At 31.4% G+C, this 21,767-nt stretch overlaps 1 protein-coding gene across 2 annotated transcripts in view; it reads left to right on the top strand.

Moving 5' to 3' along the window:
- Positions 1 to 21,512, top strand: part of LOC111624662 (AFG3-like protein 2) — a 43,968-nt gene extending 22,456 nt beyond the window's left edge. For both annotated transcript variants that reach the window (XM_023367567.1, XM_023367566.1), the window contains 12 exons: positions 2,149 to 2,273; positions 4,028 to 4,204; positions 9,332 to 9,434; positions 9,510 to 9,647; positions 14,115 to 14,268; positions 14,347 to 14,476; positions 14,554 to 14,651; positions 14,783 to 14,893; positions 16,702 to 16,898; positions 17,000 to 17,119; positions 20,882 to 21,076; positions 21,152 to 21,512. In XM_023367567.1, the coding sequence (XP_023223335.1) occupies positions 2,149 to 2,273; positions 4,028 to 4,204; positions 9,332 to 9,434; positions 9,510 to 9,647; positions 14,115 to 14,268; positions 14,347 to 14,476; positions 14,554 to 14,651; positions 14,783 to 14,893; positions 16,702 to 16,898; positions 17,000 to 17,119; positions 20,882 to 21,076; positions 21,152 to 21,379 (1,776 nt within the window). In that variant the 3' untranslated portion in view covers positions 21,380 to 21,512. The remainder of the gene's footprint in view (positions 1 to 2,148; positions 2,274 to 4,027; positions 4,205 to 9,331; positions 9,435 to 9,509; positions 9,648 to 14,114; positions 14,269 to 14,346; positions 14,477 to 14,553; positions 14,652 to 14,782; positions 14,894 to 16,701; positions 16,899 to 16,999; positions 17,120 to 20,881; positions 21,077 to 21,151) is intronic.
- Positions 21,513 to 21,767: the final 255 nt, after the last annotated feature.

The raw sequence follows: 21,767 nt of genomic DNA, 5'->3' as shown, positions 1-21,767 counted from the left end.
ACGTCACATAACACAAACACTTCACATAAACTCTGTATGACAACACTTTCTAAGCTTACCTGCATCAAAGCATATCCCTGGGATAGTGAAGCACCACAAACTGAAGTACAACACTTCAGTAAGCACTTTGCAATGAGGCACATCATTGTCAAAACACATCAGGAAGATCCAAATAAGCAATCACACTGTAGGCACTCACTAAGACATATTTGTTATTGGAGCTCATCAATAAAATGTAGAAGCCATCACTGTAAAGACTTCACACCAACTTTACATCCAATAGGTAAATCACTTGTCAAAGTATAACAAGGGGATGCTGAATAACAGCCACTTTAACATCTTCATACCAAATGTGAAAGTGAAAGTACAATTCTATCACATAAATGAGAAGAATGAGGTGGAAACACCACCTATGGAACATCACACCATTCGAGCACAACACTACAGAAGCAATACATTATATGGGTGAATCCCTGTTGAAACACAAGCCTATCAAAGCAGGACAACAATTTTAAGGTATAGGTATAGGTATAGGTAGGACAACAATTTTAAAACAACACACAACTGGTGTATACACATGAGATGTGAACAAAGCACCTTTGCAAGGATAGTTCAAAATAATTGTGAGAATTTATCCTTGTAAACCTAAATTCTGAAGATATGCAATACACATAATGCAATTATTGAGAGGTAGACACTGAGTAACCATAATAAATATATGAGTAAAGACAATATACACAAGAGGTAATCGATATAAATTATGAGCAGCATTGCAGTATACCCAGAAGTGAGTGGAGCAGCAAGAGCAAGATACAATTAAACAAAAACAATAAAAAAAATAAATAAATAAATAAAGGCATTAATGTAAAGGGATGAACAAACTATAATAAACAAATGCAATTGAAAATTAATTATGTATGAGTTGATGGTTATTTGTAGTAATTTGTTTAGCAAGTTTAAGAAAAGCATTATAAATGTTTTTACTACTCCAAATATCTGAGAGTTTACAAGGCCAGCTAATTCCATTCTCTTTCATCAGTATTTTCAATTCTAACCTTTCTCTTTCAAACATAATACAATTGTAAAAATAATGTTTCAAGCCATCCATAGCAAGACAAGTTGGACATTCATTTGACGGCCTGTTTGTGAACCTGGCTAGGTAACAGGCAAACTTTCTGTGATTAGTAAATAATTGCATTGTATAATAATTAGGAAAGTACCATTTCAAATTAAGTGACATTCCATTGGGTAAACAATGGAAATGTACAATAGAATTATGGACCACTAATACTTTGTTGGGTCAATTCTCTATTATTGCCATGCACCTTTTTGGCTTTGAGAGCCTGTACGATGCAAATCATAAACAAATTTTATCATTTTAGTGCACTTAGCAGAAGTATCTAACAATTATGGGTGCTGCAGTTTTTTCTGGCACCACTATACCAAAAATTATGGTGTTTCTGTTGAACCATTTGTAATGACATATTATATTTTTTTATAAGTATTCTCTCTCTTTCTCTCTTCACATGCCATATCAGGGCACCCTGATGTTGGCAAACACCCAGCACTGGTTAGTATGGATTAGTTTGTACACCTAGTGATATCCTAGAGTAAGTTAGTACCAAAGAGGTTCCCCATTGCCTTCTCCTCTAGATACATGATGTTATGAGGGGGAGAATTACCTTCTGGGAAGTCTTTTAAGGGTAACTGGCCCCTATTCAGATGTTAAAGACGCGGAGTAAACCCAGAAAACTCCATGTGAATCCACGACCGAACTCCCAGTGTTCAGGGACAGAATCATTTGGCCACTGGTGGGCCAGGTATTAATCTAGAGAAGAGAAAAATATCAAAACTAAATTTTTTGTATGTTTTACAGACTAATTTTCATAAATTATTTTTTGAAATGTCAGTTTTTAAATTAAAGTACAAAAAATTGATGTAGCCATTATTTGCAGACAAATAAAAATGAAGTGTGATGATAATATAGTTAAAATATAATACAAATGCTAATTAAATTCAGAATCATAAATAATATAGTCTGAATAAACAAGCAGTTAAACTAAAATTGGTTTATCATAGTTTTCTACATAATTTTATTTATTTTTAATATAAATGAAATATAATATAATTATTATTAATTATTTTCAGAATATTTTATGGTTTAATATCGGCAGCGTCGATACTTTCGAAAGAAATCTAGAAAATGTCCAGTTAGAGATGAATATAGAACCTCCTAATTTTATACCAGTTGTCTATAAGAGTGAAATGGATGGGTAAGTGTTGATTTTCTTTAGTGAATTTCAGCTTTATTTAATTATAATGTAATTATTTTCTTGTTGTAAAAGTCTCTTTAAAAAATAAAGTATAAAATTAAATAAAGAAAAATATGATATAAAGTGTAAAAACCTTCTACTAATTCATATAATTAGTAGAAGATGGTGCTGAATGCTGTATAGTGCTCTTATTCAATTTGTGAATTGTTCATTTTTCTTCATTTCTGTGTCAACAACACCATAGATTTAAGATTTAGACATTATTTTTCAAGCTGAATTGATTAAGCTATATATTGTTTAGAAATTTTTGTATTATAAATGGATGTTTTCTAAACAAAACTATAGAGATAACCCGTGAGTAAACAGACACCTTTATTAATTAAATTGCCTCAATGTCCTTTTTTCTTATTAATATGTAAATTTTTCGACTATAAATTCGTATCTTCTATTATCAGGACTTATTATATTGGTTTTACAGATAATATTACAAAGATTAACAGAAAAATTTTTATTTTATTTCGTATACCTGAAAGGTATACGAAAATATAATAATATATATGAAAATATAATAAGTCCTGATAATAGAAGATACGAATTTATAGTCGAAAAAATACACCTTTATTTTTAAATATTGTCATTTATTTCACAGTATCCATGTGATATAAATACCATATGTGCATATTAAAACCTAGTTATCCTATCACTTTCTTCAAAGCCTTAACTCAGTCAGGCATGAATCAACGAGTTCTTTGTTGGCCCAATTGGCATGCAAAACAGTCTAAATCTAACAGTTCTCTATGTGAAATGGATTTTTGTGAATGATGTTGCATTGCACAATCCAACAGATTCCAGGCATGTTCTTTAGGATTTGTGTCAGGTGAGTGAGTGGCCCATGGAAGCATGCAAATACCTTGCATTGCTAGTCAATTCCAGATTTTTTTAGGAAGTATGATGAGCTCCATTCCTCATGAACAAAATGGATGATTTGTCTGTCAGCCCACTGGAGAACATTGGAAGATTCTTTTCCAATATGACAATGTACAGTACATTACAGTCATTTACATGAACTTTATGCATTTGCTGACATTCAGGGTTGTTAATTTGTTTATTTATTACTAGGGTGTCTATTTGTTTATGTAAATTATATGAAATTCATAAACTTTTAAATTGTTTTCGTCTTTGACAATAATCAATGTTTGTCTTACCAGGTTCTAAACAAAGCTTATTTCTTATATATTTTTTACAAGTAAACTGATTAACAAAAGTGCATTTCCAAAACTTTTTATAACTTTCCATTTCAGTTGGGTTTTTATGGTTATTTTTTCAAATTTTAATAAATGTTTATTAAAATTCAAAAATGTAAAAATTGAATGTATATTATTGTGATATCCTCACAATGCCAGGTTGCAATTTTTAATTATCATTTAATTTAAAAATCACATGAGCTCTGGTTCAGATCCAAAACTATATAGTTAATTGGGTCCTTCGGCCCCCAAACTTTCCATTTCTAGTCTTGATTTTCATTTATCTAATTATGTTCTCGAGATTAATGAAGGACAGATAACAGTGGGAATGTATAGGTCTGCAATCTAAAAATTGTAGCCCAATAAACATCTACTGGCACAATAAGTATCAGTTATTGTCAAAGATAAAGATAATTTAATCTTACTTTAAAATTTACTGTTGCATGCTAAAACTTAATAATAATAATGTTAATGTTATATATATATATATTTATTTATTTATTTTTATAGATCAAATGTTACTGGCATGCTTCCGACTATATTACTATTTGGATTCATATTTTGGTTGATGAGACGTTCCAGTGGATTAATGGGAGGCGGAGCTACAAGAAGAGGAATGGGACTTTTCGGAATGGGAGAAACTACTGCAAAGTTGATAAATCCAGCAGAAATAGGTGTAAAATTTAAGTAAGTAGTATAATTAAAAATTGCCATTGTCAAATCTATTGTGTTATTTGCTTGATCGATTGTTGTTATAAACAGTGACTGTATTTCCTGCCATGTAATATGCATTTTTTTCAAAACTTGTTTCAAAGAATTGCCCTTATCTAACAACATGGTTGTCAAGTAAACAGGGAACTATCATATATCTCAGCAGATAAGATGATAGTTGAATCATAAAAATCGGCACCCAAAATCCAGGGTCATCTTATAGGACAGATACAAAAAAAAATTAGATTGAAATTTATATAAATTAAAACCATTATTAAAAAAATGGACAAACCATAATTATTTACTAGTAGAGAGAGTNGGGTCATCTTATAGGACAGATACAAAAAAAAATTAGATTGAAATTTATATAAATTAAAACCATTATTAAAAAAATGGACAAACCATAATTATTTACTAGTAGAGAGAGTAGGGTATGTGCAAAAAATAGAATAGCCCATATGACGTTTTTGTGAATAGTCGAGGTCATTACCTGAATGCCGAATCACTGCAAATGTTTGCAACAGTTGCAGGGCAGTGCTGCCAGATGCAAGAAAATAAAATTTGTTCATTCAAAAAATTACAAATAGGACATAATTCCGTATACATTATACAGTATTATTATTCAGTTGATGATCACTGATGTAAACTAAATTCATAGGCCACTGATAGTTTGGGGGTTGTCTTATAGGACAGATATATGCTAAAACTATAAGACTTTGGCAAAAATTTATACCTCGTCATATCTGAAGGTCATCTTATCTGCCGAGATATACAGTATTGGCACTAGATGAAAATCCGGATATCCTAATTTTGATACTCAATCCTTAAGCTGACTCCATATATTTGATATTTGCTGATTTATAAATAATCGAGTATTTGTTTACTTTGATTCAGCACAATATGCCTACAGGGAGTGGGAAATGGTGAATACCAAATAACAGTTATCAGTAAATAGCCCATACTACTCAGTTTTGGCCAAATATTTGCTTGGTATTTATCAAATACCAAATGTGGGGAGCTGGCTTTAGATCATTTGGAATGCTTAATCTTGAATTATTCGTATAGCAACACAAACTCTATTAAATGATCTTACCAAACAAGTTTATACGACGTGATAATTTCAATATAACATATTTACTTGCATATAAGACGAGTTATTCATTTTTCACTGCTTCAAAAATCTAGGTCATCCTATATGTGCGAGCGAAGAATTCTCTGCATTTTTGCAATCATTTTTGTGAACCATGTATAGTTCATGCTTCCATTATAGATAGCATGGTTCTATCGAGGTAAAGGTAAATGTTGCTTTCAAAAAGATGGTCCAAAAATAGTCACTCAGCAATGATTATAAATATAGTTATTTCATATTTGTTAAATTGGTATTTTTAATGAATATTTGCACATTTTGAATCATTAAAAATAAACTTTTTCTGGTCATGTGCTTTATAATCTTTTGGCTTTGTTATGTGGGTATCAGGTGCATGGAAAAGCATTCCTCAAGAGCTGATGGCAAAGTCAAAGTTGAGTGAATTTTGAAATGCCACATTTCAAATTCACTCAATGGATCAGAGGATGATGCTTTATGGAATGAGAGTGAAAAAGAGGAGAGTTGTAACAAAGCTTTGGAAGGCGAGTCCAAGTAGACAAAAGGTGATAGCGTCAAGAAAACATGGTTGTTTGCCTTAATATGTGCATTTGATAATATTTTATTTTGTGGTTTTTTCGTCATATGGATCTTATTGTAGTTAAGTATTTGAAGACAAAGTTTGTCCAAATAGGGACCACAATTTATTAATTTCGTGTTCCAGACTGTACAATCTTGGCGACTGACCTTTCTTTTTAGGCTACTAGCTATCAAAATGCTAAAAAGTCCTTTAAAAAAGAACAAAAAATATATCCAATTAAAAATACAAAGAGTTTCTGAAAAAGGAACTGGTGACATATAGGCGTTTTCTGTTTTCTATCCATACTTTCTTGAGGGCATTTTTGGCTTTTATCCACAAAGAAATAAACACTGGAAAATGTAGATTAGAAAACCTCTGGTGATTATTAGAAAACCTCTGGTGGTAGATTAGAAAAACTCTGGTGACGATACTTTACAATTTTAATTTGTGGGTTTTTCGTCATATGGATCTTATAACCGAGTATGTAGTTAAGTATTTGAAGACAAAGTCTGCCCAAATACTTAATATTTTATTTATGATTAAATGTAATAAAATTAGAATTGTATTAATAAATCTAATTTTCTTTATTTTGATCTTTAAAATCACACCTTGTCCTATATGTGAGATTGTCTTATACGCTAGTAATACGGTATTTTTGTTGCTGCTTTTGTAAGCAGACTAAGCATTCAGAATGAAACACATAATTATAAGTTACAGATTAATGAAAAAAATGGAAATGATACTTATACAGTCGAACTCAGTTATAATGAGCATTAGGGGACTGGTAAGATTTCCTCAGTATAACTGTTACTTGTTATATTTATGAAGAGCAGTGATGTAATGGGTGTCTGCTTTAGCACAAACACATAAGAGCTGCTCTTGGGTGACAAAATTTGTAGCTATGTCACTGATAATTAGTGAGATCTATCTTTTAATTTTTAATTCTAAATAAGTTAATTAAAAAAAGTGTATGTAATTACATTATACAGTATTTTTATTAATAGTTTAATTATATTATGGTTTATATAACAATTTATTTTTTGTAAATAACGATAATACTAATTAATATACCTAATTTCAGTTAGTCTTTTTATCTACAGATCTTAAAATTGATGATTGCTTAATTTTTTAATATTGTCAATACTGTTGAAGATGACAAAGAAAACTTTCTACTCACTTTGATGTTTGTAGCAACACATTTTAAATTGTAAATAATTTCTACTTTTTTGTAAACTGAGAGACATTTTCTTTTCTTCATAGACCTCCTCCTCATATAAGGGTTTGTTTCTAACTAGAGTATATGGTAATTTTACAATCATAGTGATGATTAGGTATATGGCAGAGTAGGAAGTTAGTCAAGAAAGAGGGGGCTATTTCCGAAAAGAAAGTTAAGTGATAAATCAGCCGGTAATTGATGTAGGTCTTAAAACTAAGTAACTCTTTTGGTTTTTATCTCTTCCAAGAATTCAGTATCACATTTCTTACTACTAGTACAATTAGTTAGTAACAAGAATGTTGGTCTGTTTGCATAGTTACGAAAATTTGCTTGGTATATCCATGAAGTACCCTCATTATAACTGTGAGAAAATGTATGGAAATATGCATAACTTAAAATTATTATGGAACTCTTTATATCTATGTTCATTATAACTGAGTTTTGATTGTATGTGTAAAATCATGGATGTTTAGTGTCTTGCAAACTGTTTGATCTATTCATCTTGTTTTTTTTCCAGTATTAAATAATCAAATATATAAAAAAAACTTAATTTTAAATAGCCTATTTCTTTATCAAAAGATGTGTGTTGGACTCTGCATTAAAATTTTACATCTTAAGTATAGTCCTTCAAAATTGTGTTTTCTTCCAATTTCAACTAAATTTTGAGAAAATGTAATAATTTTTATTAATAATAATTAATAAGTTTATGGATAAATGTTGTTAACAGTATTTTATCTTTGGAGATTAAAATTAAATTAATTATGCACAAAATTCAAAATTACTTTTCTTCGGCAAAAGTTTCAAAGTATTTCCCTATTATTTTTATACAGTAAACTGAACTTGATGTCAAATACATCGATTATTTCAGAGCTTTTTTCTAACTGGTTGAATAAGTTCAATACTCACACGATTACTGAAAACAGAAAAATTATTTCATTTATTGACAATTACAGTTCACATTAAATAATTCCTACTCTGAAAAGCTGTAACAGATTTTTACCACCAAATACAACTTTTACATTGCAACTATTAGATCAAGGAATTTTTCAAAACTTTAAATTATAATACAAAAAGCAGGAATCATACAAAAGATGTTTTGTTTTATTGATATTTAATTACTTGAGTTTGGTGAAAATCATATGGCCAAAATCATGTAGTTACATGGCCCTTATTTAAGAAGATATATAATTATTTATGTCGATTCCACAGTTTATTCTTTTGAGACCTTTTTGTATAGAAGAGATTGGTTCAATTCAGTTGCTGCTATTTCACCATCTTTTTGGTTTCAAGAGATCGATTTCAATGTATTAGTTCTGAAATGGATTTAAAGTTTTCTCATAAATGTTTTATTAAACTAATTCTTAAATTTTTGTGAAATATCTGTGACCCTTCCTCTCTTGAATATGCAGTATATTTGGTTTTGAAATGATTGTCAATGAACAAATCACAAAAAATCAGTCAGAATACTGAATTGGATAGGCTGCTGAATCGAATTGGCTTTTCCTTATCTATAATTGACTCGTCTTTTGAGACTATGAAATATTATTAGTGACACAATTTTAGTCTCATTTGTAATCTTTCCTCAAGAGAGGAGGATGAAAATATAGCTGATGTTAAATTTCATTCCTGGTATTCATAAATATTGGATAATAGTCAGGCTCCTTTGCTTATTATTATAATTTTATGTTGTTAAGAGAATGAATTTCTAGGTGTGTTTAAACAAGTTTCATCTAATCTGGAAAAATTTTATATCGCCTTATGTTCTTCAGACAAGTGTCTTTATTGTGAGCGGTCATTTAAATTATAACTGTAGCATCATTTCTAATGTATTGGAGGATTCTTTCTAATATCAGATCTGTTGAAACAGGAACACTTCAGAGTTAAAACTGGACAGAATAAATACAAAACTGCATATGACCAAAAATAGTGGAACTTCTCATTACTTTTATTGCTGGACAGACCTTATGGTTTGTATCTGTTGAAACAATTTGGAAAAAATATAACTTTATTATTGGTCATTACTTATATTAACCCACCTTCCTAGATCAGTCTTTCTGTAAGTAGTAGTCAAAATACGTAGTAGTCAAAATATGTGGTAATAATAAATATGTAATATTGGTCTATAAACAGAAGTGCATAACTCTGAATTTCTATTCTCTCTCATTAATTTATTTATTTGATATTAAAGTTAAATTTTTAATTACAAATTTATATTTTTCTTAGAGATGTTGCTGGATGTGAAGAAGCCAAACTAGAAATTATGGAATTTGTAAATTTTTTGAAAAATCCACAACAGTACATTGAATTAGGAGCAAAAATTCCAAAGGTTATAAAAAAAATTGAGTATTAAACTTTAAACTTCTAAAATGTGTTTCTTTTCTAATGTCATTTATTTAAACAGGGAGCCATTCTGACAGGACCTCCAGGCACTGGTAAGACTCTGCTGGGCAAGGCCACTGCCGGAGAGGCCAATGTTCCCTTCATTACGGTATCCGGCTCTGAATTTTTAGAAATGTTTGTCGGTGTGGGTCCATCTCGCGTAAGTACATTGATTTTTTGACCTGAGCATATTTGTTTAATTAAACCCAGATTTCAAAAAATAATTAATATATGAATTTGGATGAAATTTACTAAAAAATATTCACTTGATGGACAACAACATGCATTTAGCTATTTTGGGTTGTCTTTCTCATATTACTCAAGCACAGTTAAAAAGTCAATATTTTTAGACTTTTCTACCTAAATATGTAAACAACTTTCTAAAGCATTCCTCTGATTGTATTTTAAACTATACAGGGTTCCTACGCACCTGGAAAGTCAGGGAAAGTCAGGGATTTTCATTATTTTTTGAAAAAGTCAGAGAATTTGTCAAAAATTGTCAAAAAGTCAGGGAATTTGTCGAAAATTGTCAAAAAGTCAGGGAATTTGTCTCCTTAACTGCGTTGTTGATTTGGTTTGCTGAATATAGATGACCAATCATAGCCATACGCAGGCGGCAAGAAGTAATGCTGCAATCTTTAAAACCCGAGATAACTCGGGAAAGTTCCATAGCGTTATATAAAACTCGGGCATTTGGGCCCTCCGAAAAAATTTTTGTTTTTTTTGGATGTTTTTTAAGTCTCCAAATTTTTTCAAAAATTTTTTCCCGCGCGAAAATATTTTATCGCGATTTTAATATACCTTTAATGACGCACGATTAACTCTTAATTGTTTTTTAATGGGAGTTTTTTTTATCAAATTTCATTCATCGTTCTAAAGTAGTAGTGCACGGATTTTACTTCGATAAAGTTATTTAAAGCTAGTTTCTGATGTCAAAAACGACCTCCAATAGTTTTTTAATTTTTTTAAATTAATATATTTTATTATATATACGTTTAATTAAGTCGGGGGGTCGGAAATCGCAATAAAAAAACGTAATTTTTGAAAAATATTTAAAAATATACGGCCAGCTAGTATTCACTCTACTTTAAACCCTTCTCCTCCCGAGACTTCTATGAGAATGTCCCGGGAAATCCCAACACCAGCTGTTCTCCAGGTCATCCAGCTGTAAACACAATGACTCATCGGTGTCAGATTTCACAGAAAGGCGAGACAATGGAAAATAAAGTTTGAAGCTTTTTCTTCAAAATTAACGCATTTCTTTCGTTTTTTTCCCAGTTTTAAATATTTTTTATGTTTAATTACATTAATATTAAAAATTAGTGGGTAGCAAGGGAGTTAATTAATAACAGGATAAACTACTTTTATGTAATAGTGTTTAATTTTTAATTTTAGTAATTCAGCGATTATAAAAAAATGAAATTGTTTATTAGAATAAAAAATAACTAATTAAAAATTTGTTTGCAAACTTTTAAAAGTTGAAATCGTAATTTATTAGAATGTTCACTTCAAAATAGCTAAACAGATCAGTAAAAATCTGTAATTTAATCGTTTTTCAGTTTAAAACATAAAAAATTATAAATAGTTACCCGACGTTTACAGTAAAATACTGGCGCTGACTTGTTGTTGGCACAAGCTTTTTATATTTGTTGTTACGATTTTCCTTGAATGTACTGTACTGCAAGCATATTTTCCCTCTCTCTTCCGTTTTTTTCCGCAACTTCGATACATAGTTTAATAATTAGTTAACTGAAATGACATTGGGTAACAAATATCACTGATTTTGGCAAATTTAGGGCTTAAAAACTGGCAAGATTGATCATGCTTGTAATAAATATTCTGTAGTTATATTTTCGAAAATCAACAGGTAATCCGATAGTTTAACCAATGTTAACTTGCTTATAATTAAAATTTAAAAATTAAAAAGCTGTAAATTTAAAAAAAAATAATTACATTACTAAAAAATTAAAATAAATTTGATTATTTTTTGTGCGAAACAACACCAAAACAATTTTTATAGTTATGTTGCAAAAGAAAGAGATTTGTAGTTACGATTCTCTGCGCTGAACTTCTATATTTTAATAACGTATAATTGTAATTTCGTTTGTTGTTTATTTCTGTATTTATTTTATTTTATAAGTTTTAAGAATCCCAATTTTCGTAATACTATGACTTCATAGGAATACAAGTGTGAGGTTCCGGAATTGTCCGGAACTAAAATAGAAAAACGTAAAATAATTTAATTATTAGAGAAAAAAAGGAATGAACAGAAATTTTTTATAGAAACTTGAGAAATAGTCTAGACCCGTGTTTCTCAACCGCCGGTCCGCAACTCTAATCTGACCAGTCCGCGAAAACTTTAAAAATATATACTTAACCTTCCATGCGTTGTTCTCAAATAGGAAATATGTGGATTATTAATCCGTTTATTGATAGCAAACTAATAGATTGAACGACTTTGAATACGAAAAACTAATCAAATTAAGTTCAGACTTGGGATTTAAAACATTGTTTGAATCAATGCCCATAACACAGTTTTGGATTAAAGTTAAATCTGAATATCCAGTTTTACATAAAAAGGCAGTTAGGATGTTACTACCTTTTTCAACAACGTACTTATGTGAATCAATGTTTTCAGCAATGGTAATGATAAAATTGAAACAACAAAATCATTATAGTATTAGTTCTGCCTCACGCCTTGCAGTTACCGCCTTAACTCCAAGAATTGATGATCTTACTAGCAAAAAAGAAAAGCAGCGATCACATTGATTTGTATACTAATGTACTGGTAAATAAAATAACAAATATTTATTGCTCAATGTAGTTTGCAGTTCTTTTTACAACAGAGAATTTTTTTCAATTAAAAATAATATTGTCACTGGTCCACTTAAAAAAAGCAGATATTTTCCGGTCTGCGATGAGTTTTGGGTTGAGAAACACTGGTCTAGATCATCCTTTCTCAAAGTGGGTGATAACGCCCCTTTGCGGGCACTGGAGGCTTTCATGGGGGCAGTAGAAGGCTCAGTGATTAAATATGAGTTTTATTTCTTCTCATCAAAACATTCTTTGATCTCAGAAATAGGATATGGGTCACACCCTATCTATCCTATCCATATAATAATGCATGTTTAAACATTATATTTGCAATAACTGTTTTTAAGATATGCAACAGATGGTAATGTAAAAAGGTTAAAAAAAAGTTACTCTTTTTGTTGAAAGATTGATTTTAAAATTATGTGTTTCTAAATCAAGAGTTCATTTTAAGCACAGTACAGTACTATTTGTTTATCAAAGAATAATTTTTGTTGATTTTATGTTACCTTGTATTTACTAGATTTACATACAAATAATAATGATAAATGATGATAAAATAAAAAGCTTGTGTTTTGTTTGTAAATTGCTTATTTTTTCATTACATTGAAGTTGTGGATTCTATCAAACATTTTTCTACAGGATGTATGTACTGTATTTTTTTAATGTGGCAGTCTTTGAAGCATATCAACTGTGCAAAAAGAGGGCTAAATGTACTCAATGTTAACAGTAAATGCTGTTTTATTATGTCGATATTCCACACTAAAAAATGTGAGGGTCAGGGAATTTGGACAAAGTTGGTCAGGGAAAGTCAGGGAATTCAAAACAAAAATTTGAGTAGGAACCCTGACTATACTTTTTGCCAGGATGAGGTTTAAATAATTTTTCTTATTTAAGCAGGGACGAGCCAAATGATTGGCTCTTTTATGTGACTTTGTATTCTTGTGGTAAGAAAAGGACAAAACCAAAGATGCTAAATTTGCTTTCTACATAAAAGATTATTATTATGATAATATACTGTAAACTTTTTAACCAAATAGCTATGCAAATGAGTTTGATTTTCTGATTTTTGTAATAATCCCTTTTACTCTGAAGTTTTAATTATTTCTTATCGTTAAATTATTTTTACAATGGCTTTTCTCTGTCTTAGCAGAGATAAATTGTATTATCTTGAAAATTCAATTGCTTTAGTTTTACAGTATTGTGATAAAATGCACAAAAATCAAATAAAAAGTTTACTTTCAATTAATAATGCAGTTTTCAAATATGTCTGTAGTAAGTAAACATTTGAGATTTTAATATTTCTTGCATCTTGTGACAGAGCAATAACAAGCAAGGCCAGTTCAGAGCATTGCAAAGTTTATTCAGAAATAAACCTTTCATTTTGATCATCCAGGATATTTACAAATATATATTTGTTATACTTTTTGGTATGTGTTACATTTGTTCAATTTCCTTTGCCAATTCTAGAAGAAAAAAGTCTTTTTATGGTTAATAACTATACTTGACAAGACTTACATAAGGCAGATAAGCAGATAACATTTTAGTAAGATAAGAAATTGATGTCTTGTCACGGTGCAAGTGTTGCTAGCATTTGGAGCTCAAAAATATCATTAATTCTTCTTAAGCTCCAGTTTACTTTAAGTTTTTACTAAATTAACTTTCATTTACAACATATTTATGTACAATAGCAATTATATATATCCATATACTGAGTATAATATTGATTTGATGACAATGACAACAGTGATAGCAATTACAACAATGATTACATATATCTTAAATTATTGATAATACTTTATTTTTTAATGTGTAGGTTAGAGATATGTTCTCTTTGGCCAGAAAGAATGCTCCCTGTATATTATTCATCGATGAGATAGATGCCGTGGGAAGGAAGAGGGGCGGAAGAAGTTTTGGAGGTCATAGTGAACAAGAAAATACATTAAATCAACTTCTCGTAGAGATGGACGGTATAAAACTGAAGTCCCATTTTTAAAAAATTTTAAATTTCTATTAAGTCCTTTTATTTATTTAATTTTTGTACGTAGGGTTTAATACGACAACAAATGTCGTGGTATTAGCAGCGACTAACAGGGTGGACATTCTTGACCAGGCTCTGCTTCGGCCAGGAAGGTTCGACAGACAGATTTTTGTACCTGCTCCTGACATCAAAGGAAGGTAAAGTATAAGAATATAACTTAATATGTATTGTTACTGTAATATTTTTATGTATATGTATATAAATTTTTTTTTAGAGCTTCTATATTTAAAGTACATTTAAAGCCTTTGAAAACTCTCCTAGATAAGCTCGAAATTGCTAGGAAATTGGCCGCCCTCACTCCTGGCTTCACTGGTACATTTAGTGATTAGTAAGCATATTAGAATTAAGTATATCGATACTATTTATGATTAGAGATTTGTTTTTTTTTTAATTTATTTGTATTGTAAGTATGGTCTCAGCAAAATAATTTTCTATAACTATAGGTGCTGACATAGCAAATGTATGTAATGAAGCTGCGCTCATCGCAGCTAGAGACTTGAACGATACCATTACCATGAAACATTTTGAACAAGCTATAGAAAGAGTCGTTGCAGGTAAATATTTTAAATTTGTGAAATCTCTGTACATAAAATCAAATTTTACATATTTAATTTTCTACATACTTATTATAACCTGTTAGCTGTAATATCAACTCTCAACCCAATTAATTGATTAGAGCCAAACGATTCACATAGAGTCGGCATTGTGTATAACTTCTATAGTCATAACTAAAATTAATAGTTCTGAAAGTAAGATTGGATGGAGGTTCGGGTAATGTAATTAGCAACATGTTCTGTACCATAAACAGAAGTGGGTTCGAATTCAGCTCCAGGCCATTCGTTTCTTCCAGAAATTTCTAAATTAAAGTCAATTTATTATAACTACAGTAGAGCGTCGTTTATCCGAAAGCATTCCAGTTGGCAAATTTAAATTTTTGTTAGTTCTGTGGCGCTGCAATCTTTGGCTATATCTTGGGCTACTCCAATATTTTTTTGTTGGTGTGTGTGTGTGTGTGTGTTTTAGCTGGCAGCACTGGCACTTTTGTGTTGTGTTCTGAAGACTGTGTGTTGTGCTGAATCAAACGTTTTTGATACTAGATCAACTTCTAAAGTGTATATTTTTTTGTTTTTATACTTTTCAATACATTTACTTTGTTTGTAAAAAATAAAGAAATAATTTTTAACGATACAATACCACGATTATTATTTTAAAAAGTTTATATTAGTCTTAGCATCGACAAAAATTTAACACAAAGCGATACGCAACGGAGAAAAATTTCAACACCGGATAGGTTAATATATTTTTTCATACATAATCGGTTATCCAAAAAATAAGTTATCTGAACAACCCCAGTCTCCAATTGATTCAGATAAACGACGCTCTACTGTATTAAAATTTATATGAGATAGTAGGATAACTGCCTATCTTAAGTCAAATTAATTAGTAATCAATTATTTACTCATCCTAAAAATAGTGTGATTATTCAGCAAGATCGTTTGGCTCTTATCTTGTTATCTTTATGCCTGGTGTGATAAATGTATGTATTTGCATCCAGAGGAAAGTTTGTGGATTGTCCCTTCAACTCTCAATTTATTTTAACTCTTGTGACCTCTGTTTTACAGATTAATTAATTACATTGTTCTATCCTATTCTTTGTGCATTTAAACACTCATACAGATCAGAGTTGTCATTTTAGAAGTTACATTTTGTCTAGAGGTAAATTTGGATGCCAGTTATATTTAGATGTTTGTTTATATTATAAAAAAAACATTCCTTATAACTTAATAAAATTCAAAATAGAAGTAAAACTTCCTATTTAACTAATGGCAATTGGTTAAATGGAAAAACAGTTAATTAAGGCTGCCAGGTTTAGGTGCCAGGTTTCCCGAAATTTAGGGAATTTAGGTATAAATTAGGGAGGGAAAAATTATGTTGAAAGTTAAGTATGGATTGAAATAAAGAATATTTTCCAAAATTTTGATCCTTCAAAACAAATGATAAAATTAGCTCAATAAAATCAAAAGTGCAGACAGGTAATGCAAAACCCATAGACTAACATAATGTCATTTTCTGTCATAGTCATTAGTTGCTGCTATTATTTAGGTTGGTAATCAGTTTACACATTGTTTGAAACACAAAACAATCTAGAGGCTCTTTTTAGAGATATTTTCTATCATACTTGGAGGTTTTGAGTTGTAATTTGCTCCTATGTTTGGAGGTTTACACAAAAGGCAACAGTGCTTATATTGAACAGACTTTTCTTGTTCCCAGTAACTATTTTTCAAACATTTTCAACAAAAATTGTATTGCTTGTTATATAAATTAATTAAATTATATGAATAAATTTTTTTATTCTTTTTAGGAATGGAGAAGAAAACAAACGTTCTACAGCCAGAAGAGAAAAAGACTGTCGCCTATCATGAAGCCGGTCACGCAGTGGCAGGGTGGTTTCTAGAACACGCTGATCCCCTGCTCAAAGTTTCGATAATTCCCAGGGGTAAAGGTTTGGGGTATGCCCAATATCTACCAAAGGAACAGTATCTCTATACTAGAGAACAGGTATATGGAAATATAGAAATGTTAACACTCTCGAGTGTTGTTACTGTAATTTATCAACACATTTAGATTAAGTTTCTTTAATAAGAAATGTGTTTTCTTAGCTTTTTGACCGCATGTGCATGACGCTGGGAGGCAGAGTGTCCGAGCAGATCTTTTTTCAGAAAATTACCACCGGTGCCCAAGACGACCTGAAGAAGGTTACTCAGAGTGCTTACTCTCAGGTAATTATGGTAGTTTGTAATTATCAAATGATGCAGAAATGCATCAATTTTATAATTAATAAAACAGAATTACATCACTTGATTATTTCAAAACAAAATGGCATTTGTTTAAAGAAAATTTGCAAAGCAGATTGGTTCAAGTTATGTTAAAAATTTACCTAATAAATTAGAAGTAGGGAGTGGCATTTTAAATTTCACTTACAAAGAATTAGATTGGAGACACTTTTATTCCATCATTTTTTACCATATCAAACGACAATTTTGTATTTTGTTTTTTCATTATCTGCAAAGTATTTATTCACTTAAATGTTGTTAAGAAACTAACGGGTAATTAATGGAACAAAAAAGTTGCATAAACATTTTTTCGTTTACCTTGATTTTTTCTTAAAGTAAGAGGAAAATTACATAATTAGATGGTCGTTAAAATTTCCACGAGGTCGACGAATAATAAAAACTTTTAAATAAAATAAAATTGAAGACAAAACTGTCCAAAAAGGATCACCATTTATTACTTGTGTTCCAAGACTAAAACATTTTCGGCGACTGACCTTCCTTTTTAGGCTACTTGTCGCCATAAAGTTTACAAAAAGTCCTTTTAAAAAACACAAAACATTCAATTAAAATTTTTAAAAATTTCTGAAAAAGGAACTGGTGTCATACAGTTGTCTTGCTTACTTCCATCATACCTTCTTTTGGGTTTCTTCTTGGGTTCTAAAAATTAGCGCTGGAAAATGTAGATTTTTAGAGAAGTTTTAGAGAAGACAAAAAACTTTTAAAATTAACATTTATTACTCTAGTTTCCTTTAGTTTAGTTTAGTTGAATAGTATCCATTTGTCGCAGAGAATAAAATAATTTATGCCATAGATGATGGCTATACGTATACTGAGTTACGAAACAAATACAGTGATACCTCGGTTTTCGTGGATAATTCGTCCAAAAACAATTGGTGAAATCCAAAACGGACAAAAACCAAGGCAATTATTTCCATATGAATCAATGTAAATCCAATTAATTCGTTCTAGACACTCCAAAATACATACCAAAGCACATTTTATAGAGAATAAATTTAGTGTTTAATACTAAAAACAAGAAATTAATATAAAGTTGTTAATGTTTCAGCTGATAACATTTGTCATAAAACTGCTAGTTTAATCAAATATAGTGATATTTTGGTTTTTGTTGCTAATCCATCTGAAAACAATCGACAAAATCTGAGGCAATTATTTCCAAATGAATCAATGTAAATCCAATTAATTTGTTCTAGACACTCCAAAATACATACCAAAACACATTTTATAGAGAATAAATTTAGTGTTTAATACTAAAAACAATAAGAAATTAATATAAAATAAATATAAAAGACTGATGTAAAGAATAAATGAACATTTAACATGGCATTTCCCAAGATGGAGCTAAAAGGAAAGGAAAGCAATGGAATTGGGCTATTTAAAATCTCAGCATCAATCCAGTGAGATGCTGCTGGAAGTGACGCAACCACTGGCATTTTCTAGAGCAGTGTTCCGCAACCTTTTTTCTCTTGTGGCTCACCAAAATATTTTCCTCAAAAACATGTGATATGATACTATTAATAGAATTACATAATGCCACTAACCTATTATTATTATTATTACTAAACAGACCAACACCTGTGAGTAAATTTATTTTACATTTAATTTCTTCGAATACATAAAAAATGTGCGGCTTGTAATAAAGAATAAACAAACATCGTCTTATTTCATCAGTGCTGCGGCAGAGAATGAAATGCAAGCATAAAAGACACATCAACTATGATAAAAATTTATAAATAAAACTTGAAATTAATAGAATATGTAAAAGTTTACGTCACACCTTCACCTTTGTGACAGCACACGGTTGCGGAACACTGTTCTAGAGAACACACACGCTGACTGCCGGGAATTTCGGGAGAGAAAAACAATAAAAATGGCGAATGATGTGAACTTCCACGTTACGTTAAATTTATTTTTGAACTTATTTAAAGAGAATAGCTTAATTAAAAATGAATATTTCGAAAACAGAAATAGGGATAAAGATTTTTTCAATTTTAATAGGAGTTTTAAATAATTTAATAAATAAATCGCAAGATTACACTTTAACAAGTAAAAAAATTGTGATGTCTTACGTAAATGTAATACAGTAGAGCATCGATTATCCGACCCCCCGATTAACCGTCACCTCGGTTAACCGACCGCGTTCTAGTCGGCAAATTCAAGTGTCCGCTAGTGTTGTGGCGCTACAATGTTTGGCTATGTCTTGGCTACTTTAATAATATTTTTACGTGTTTTAGCTGGCAACACTGGATCGACGATGAAAGGGAGCCAGTATTTAAACGAGGCTTAATTTTCTAATTTTTAACGATACAATAGCGACGATTATTATTATTTTAAAATTTGATAGGCTTATCATGGAGGAAAATTCAACGCGAAGTAGATTAATAGCGATATACTAATTATATGGGATATAACAATATACTACACTAATAATGGATTTTTTTCATACTTTTCAATTATCCGACCAACCCCAGTCCCCAATTGAGTCGGATAATCGATGCTCTACTGTAGTATGTTAAAATATTCTATTAATGTACTAACCGAGTATTAATTTATTCAGGATTTATTCATCAACAAATAAATTAAATTCAAAATTGTCAACGCAAAATAAAACACGAGACTCGTGGTGGCTGCCATCTTGTTTATTGGTGTATGGAGCACCAAAAAAGACTTGCAGTTTGCTATAAGCAGGCTGGCAGCAACCGGAAGTTATCTTAGATTTTGAACAGAGATGCTGACTGTACGCTGATATTTTGAATATGCCTTATTTGGCTAGATACGTGGGATAATACTTACACAAGAAACATTGCCTCACTGAGCAGGAAAACGCGTGGTATCGCAAAATTAACAGCGAGGTCGTGAGCACGCCAACGATATCTGAGGCAATCGACGATAACCGAAATCAACAAAAACCGAGATATTACTCTATTTAGTGTTATGTATTGCAACAAATTCAATTGGTGTTTGGTAAAAAAAAATAATATTTTGAAAATGTTGCATTCGTTAAACCCGTCGTACGCGCGTTAGGTGTTTTTTTAAATAAGATTCTCTGTCCCAGTCCCGTTGAGGATGGAATTTTAAACACCGATTCACAACCCTTTGAACGAGGTCCACCAGTGGCCAAGCGGTCTTCGTTTTCTGAACACTAGGAGTTCGGGTTCGCGTCTTGCTCGGACGGGCTGGCCACGTGGAGTTTTCCAGGTTTTCTCCACGTCTGTAATGCCTAAATAGGGACCAGTTTCCCTTAAAAAGACCTCCCGGAAGGCATCCTCCTTAGGCAGATCGCCCAAGTGTTGCGTTGCCATAACTTAAAACAAACTGAAACTCAAACCTCCCTGGAACGAGGACGGAGACAATTAAAACAATTTTTACAATTATATTAAATTACCAAAAATGTTTCAAATAGCAGTTTCGGTTTTCAAGTAAAAATTTGTCAAAAAGGTGCAAGGAACCCGTTATTTTCAATATTTCTAACGTTTTTTGCCACGCGTGACCAAAAAATTTTCACTCGACAATTATTGGTGCACGTATTTAGTCGATCGATAAAATAACTGTCGCGTTTCAACTCACCAAATTTTTGACGTTGAAACAATAGAAAATTTGAAGCCGTCAAAACATCTCTCTCTTCTGTTCTTCGGCGCTACACTTAAGTATTGGAGTTTCGGGAAGAATGAAAATTTACTCCTTTTTCAGGTGGTGCATTTCGGAATGAGCGAAAAAGTGGGGCATCTGTCCTTCGATCTCCCCCAACCGGGTGATGTGGTACTAGACAAGCCTTACAGCGAAGAGACGGCTCAGATCATCGACGCGGAAGTCAGAAAACTCGTCCAGTCGGCCTACGATCACACGGTTGAACTTCTGACCAAACACAAGGACAACGTGGAGAAGGTAAGACCCGGATTTCGCCAAAATCTACGCTCCCTGTGGGAAATTTGACATCGAAGTTCACTTATACTTTTTCAGGTGGCGTTGAGGCTGTTAGAGAAGGAGATTCTGAGTCGACAGGACATGATCGAATTGCTGGGCAAGAGACCCTTCCCGGAGAAGTCGACCTACGAAGAGTTCGTGGAAGGGACGGGATCTCTGGACGAGGACACTGTCCTGCCCAAGGGACTGAGGGGATGGAACCAAAGTCTAGACGAAAAAGACAAACCCGGTGACGACAAACAACAGAAAGTGGCCGAAACCTGAAACGGAAGTGTCCGAAAGGGTCTTAACGAGTCGCGAGGTCCCATCGTCCGTTTCGCTTCGTCAATTAGTAGTAGTAAAGTCGACCTCTGTAATTTTTCTGTACAAAATAAATTTTTTGAGTAATTCGTTTTAATCTCTGTTTTGTCGTCTTTTCATTTTATTTAATTACGTTTTATTTCGTTACTTTGCACTTAAATTGGACACGTTCGGAATCCGTCTCCATACGATACTTCTGGTGCACAAAGACGTCAGAAATGCGGAGATTACGTGCGTCAAAAGTTAGTGCGTTGTGTGTTAAACTCCTACCGAGTTTCGGTGTTAAAATTGCAATTACAGTATAAGCCTCAAAAGAAGACAATAATTAGATACCGTAAATGGCACAATTTAC

The sequence above is a fragment of the Centruroides sculpturatus genome, unplaced genomic scaffold (genome assembly GCF_000671375.1).
Source record: "Centruroides sculpturatus isolate CEXI.00-Female unplaced genomic scaffold, Cexi_2.0 scaffold263, whole genome shotgun sequence".
NCBI lineage: Eukaryota > Metazoa > Arthropoda > Arachnida > Scorpiones > Buthidae > Centruroides > Centruroides sculpturatus.
The sequence above is the reverse complement of the archived record's forward strand: the minus strand, read 5'-3'. Positions and strand labels throughout refer to the sequence as shown.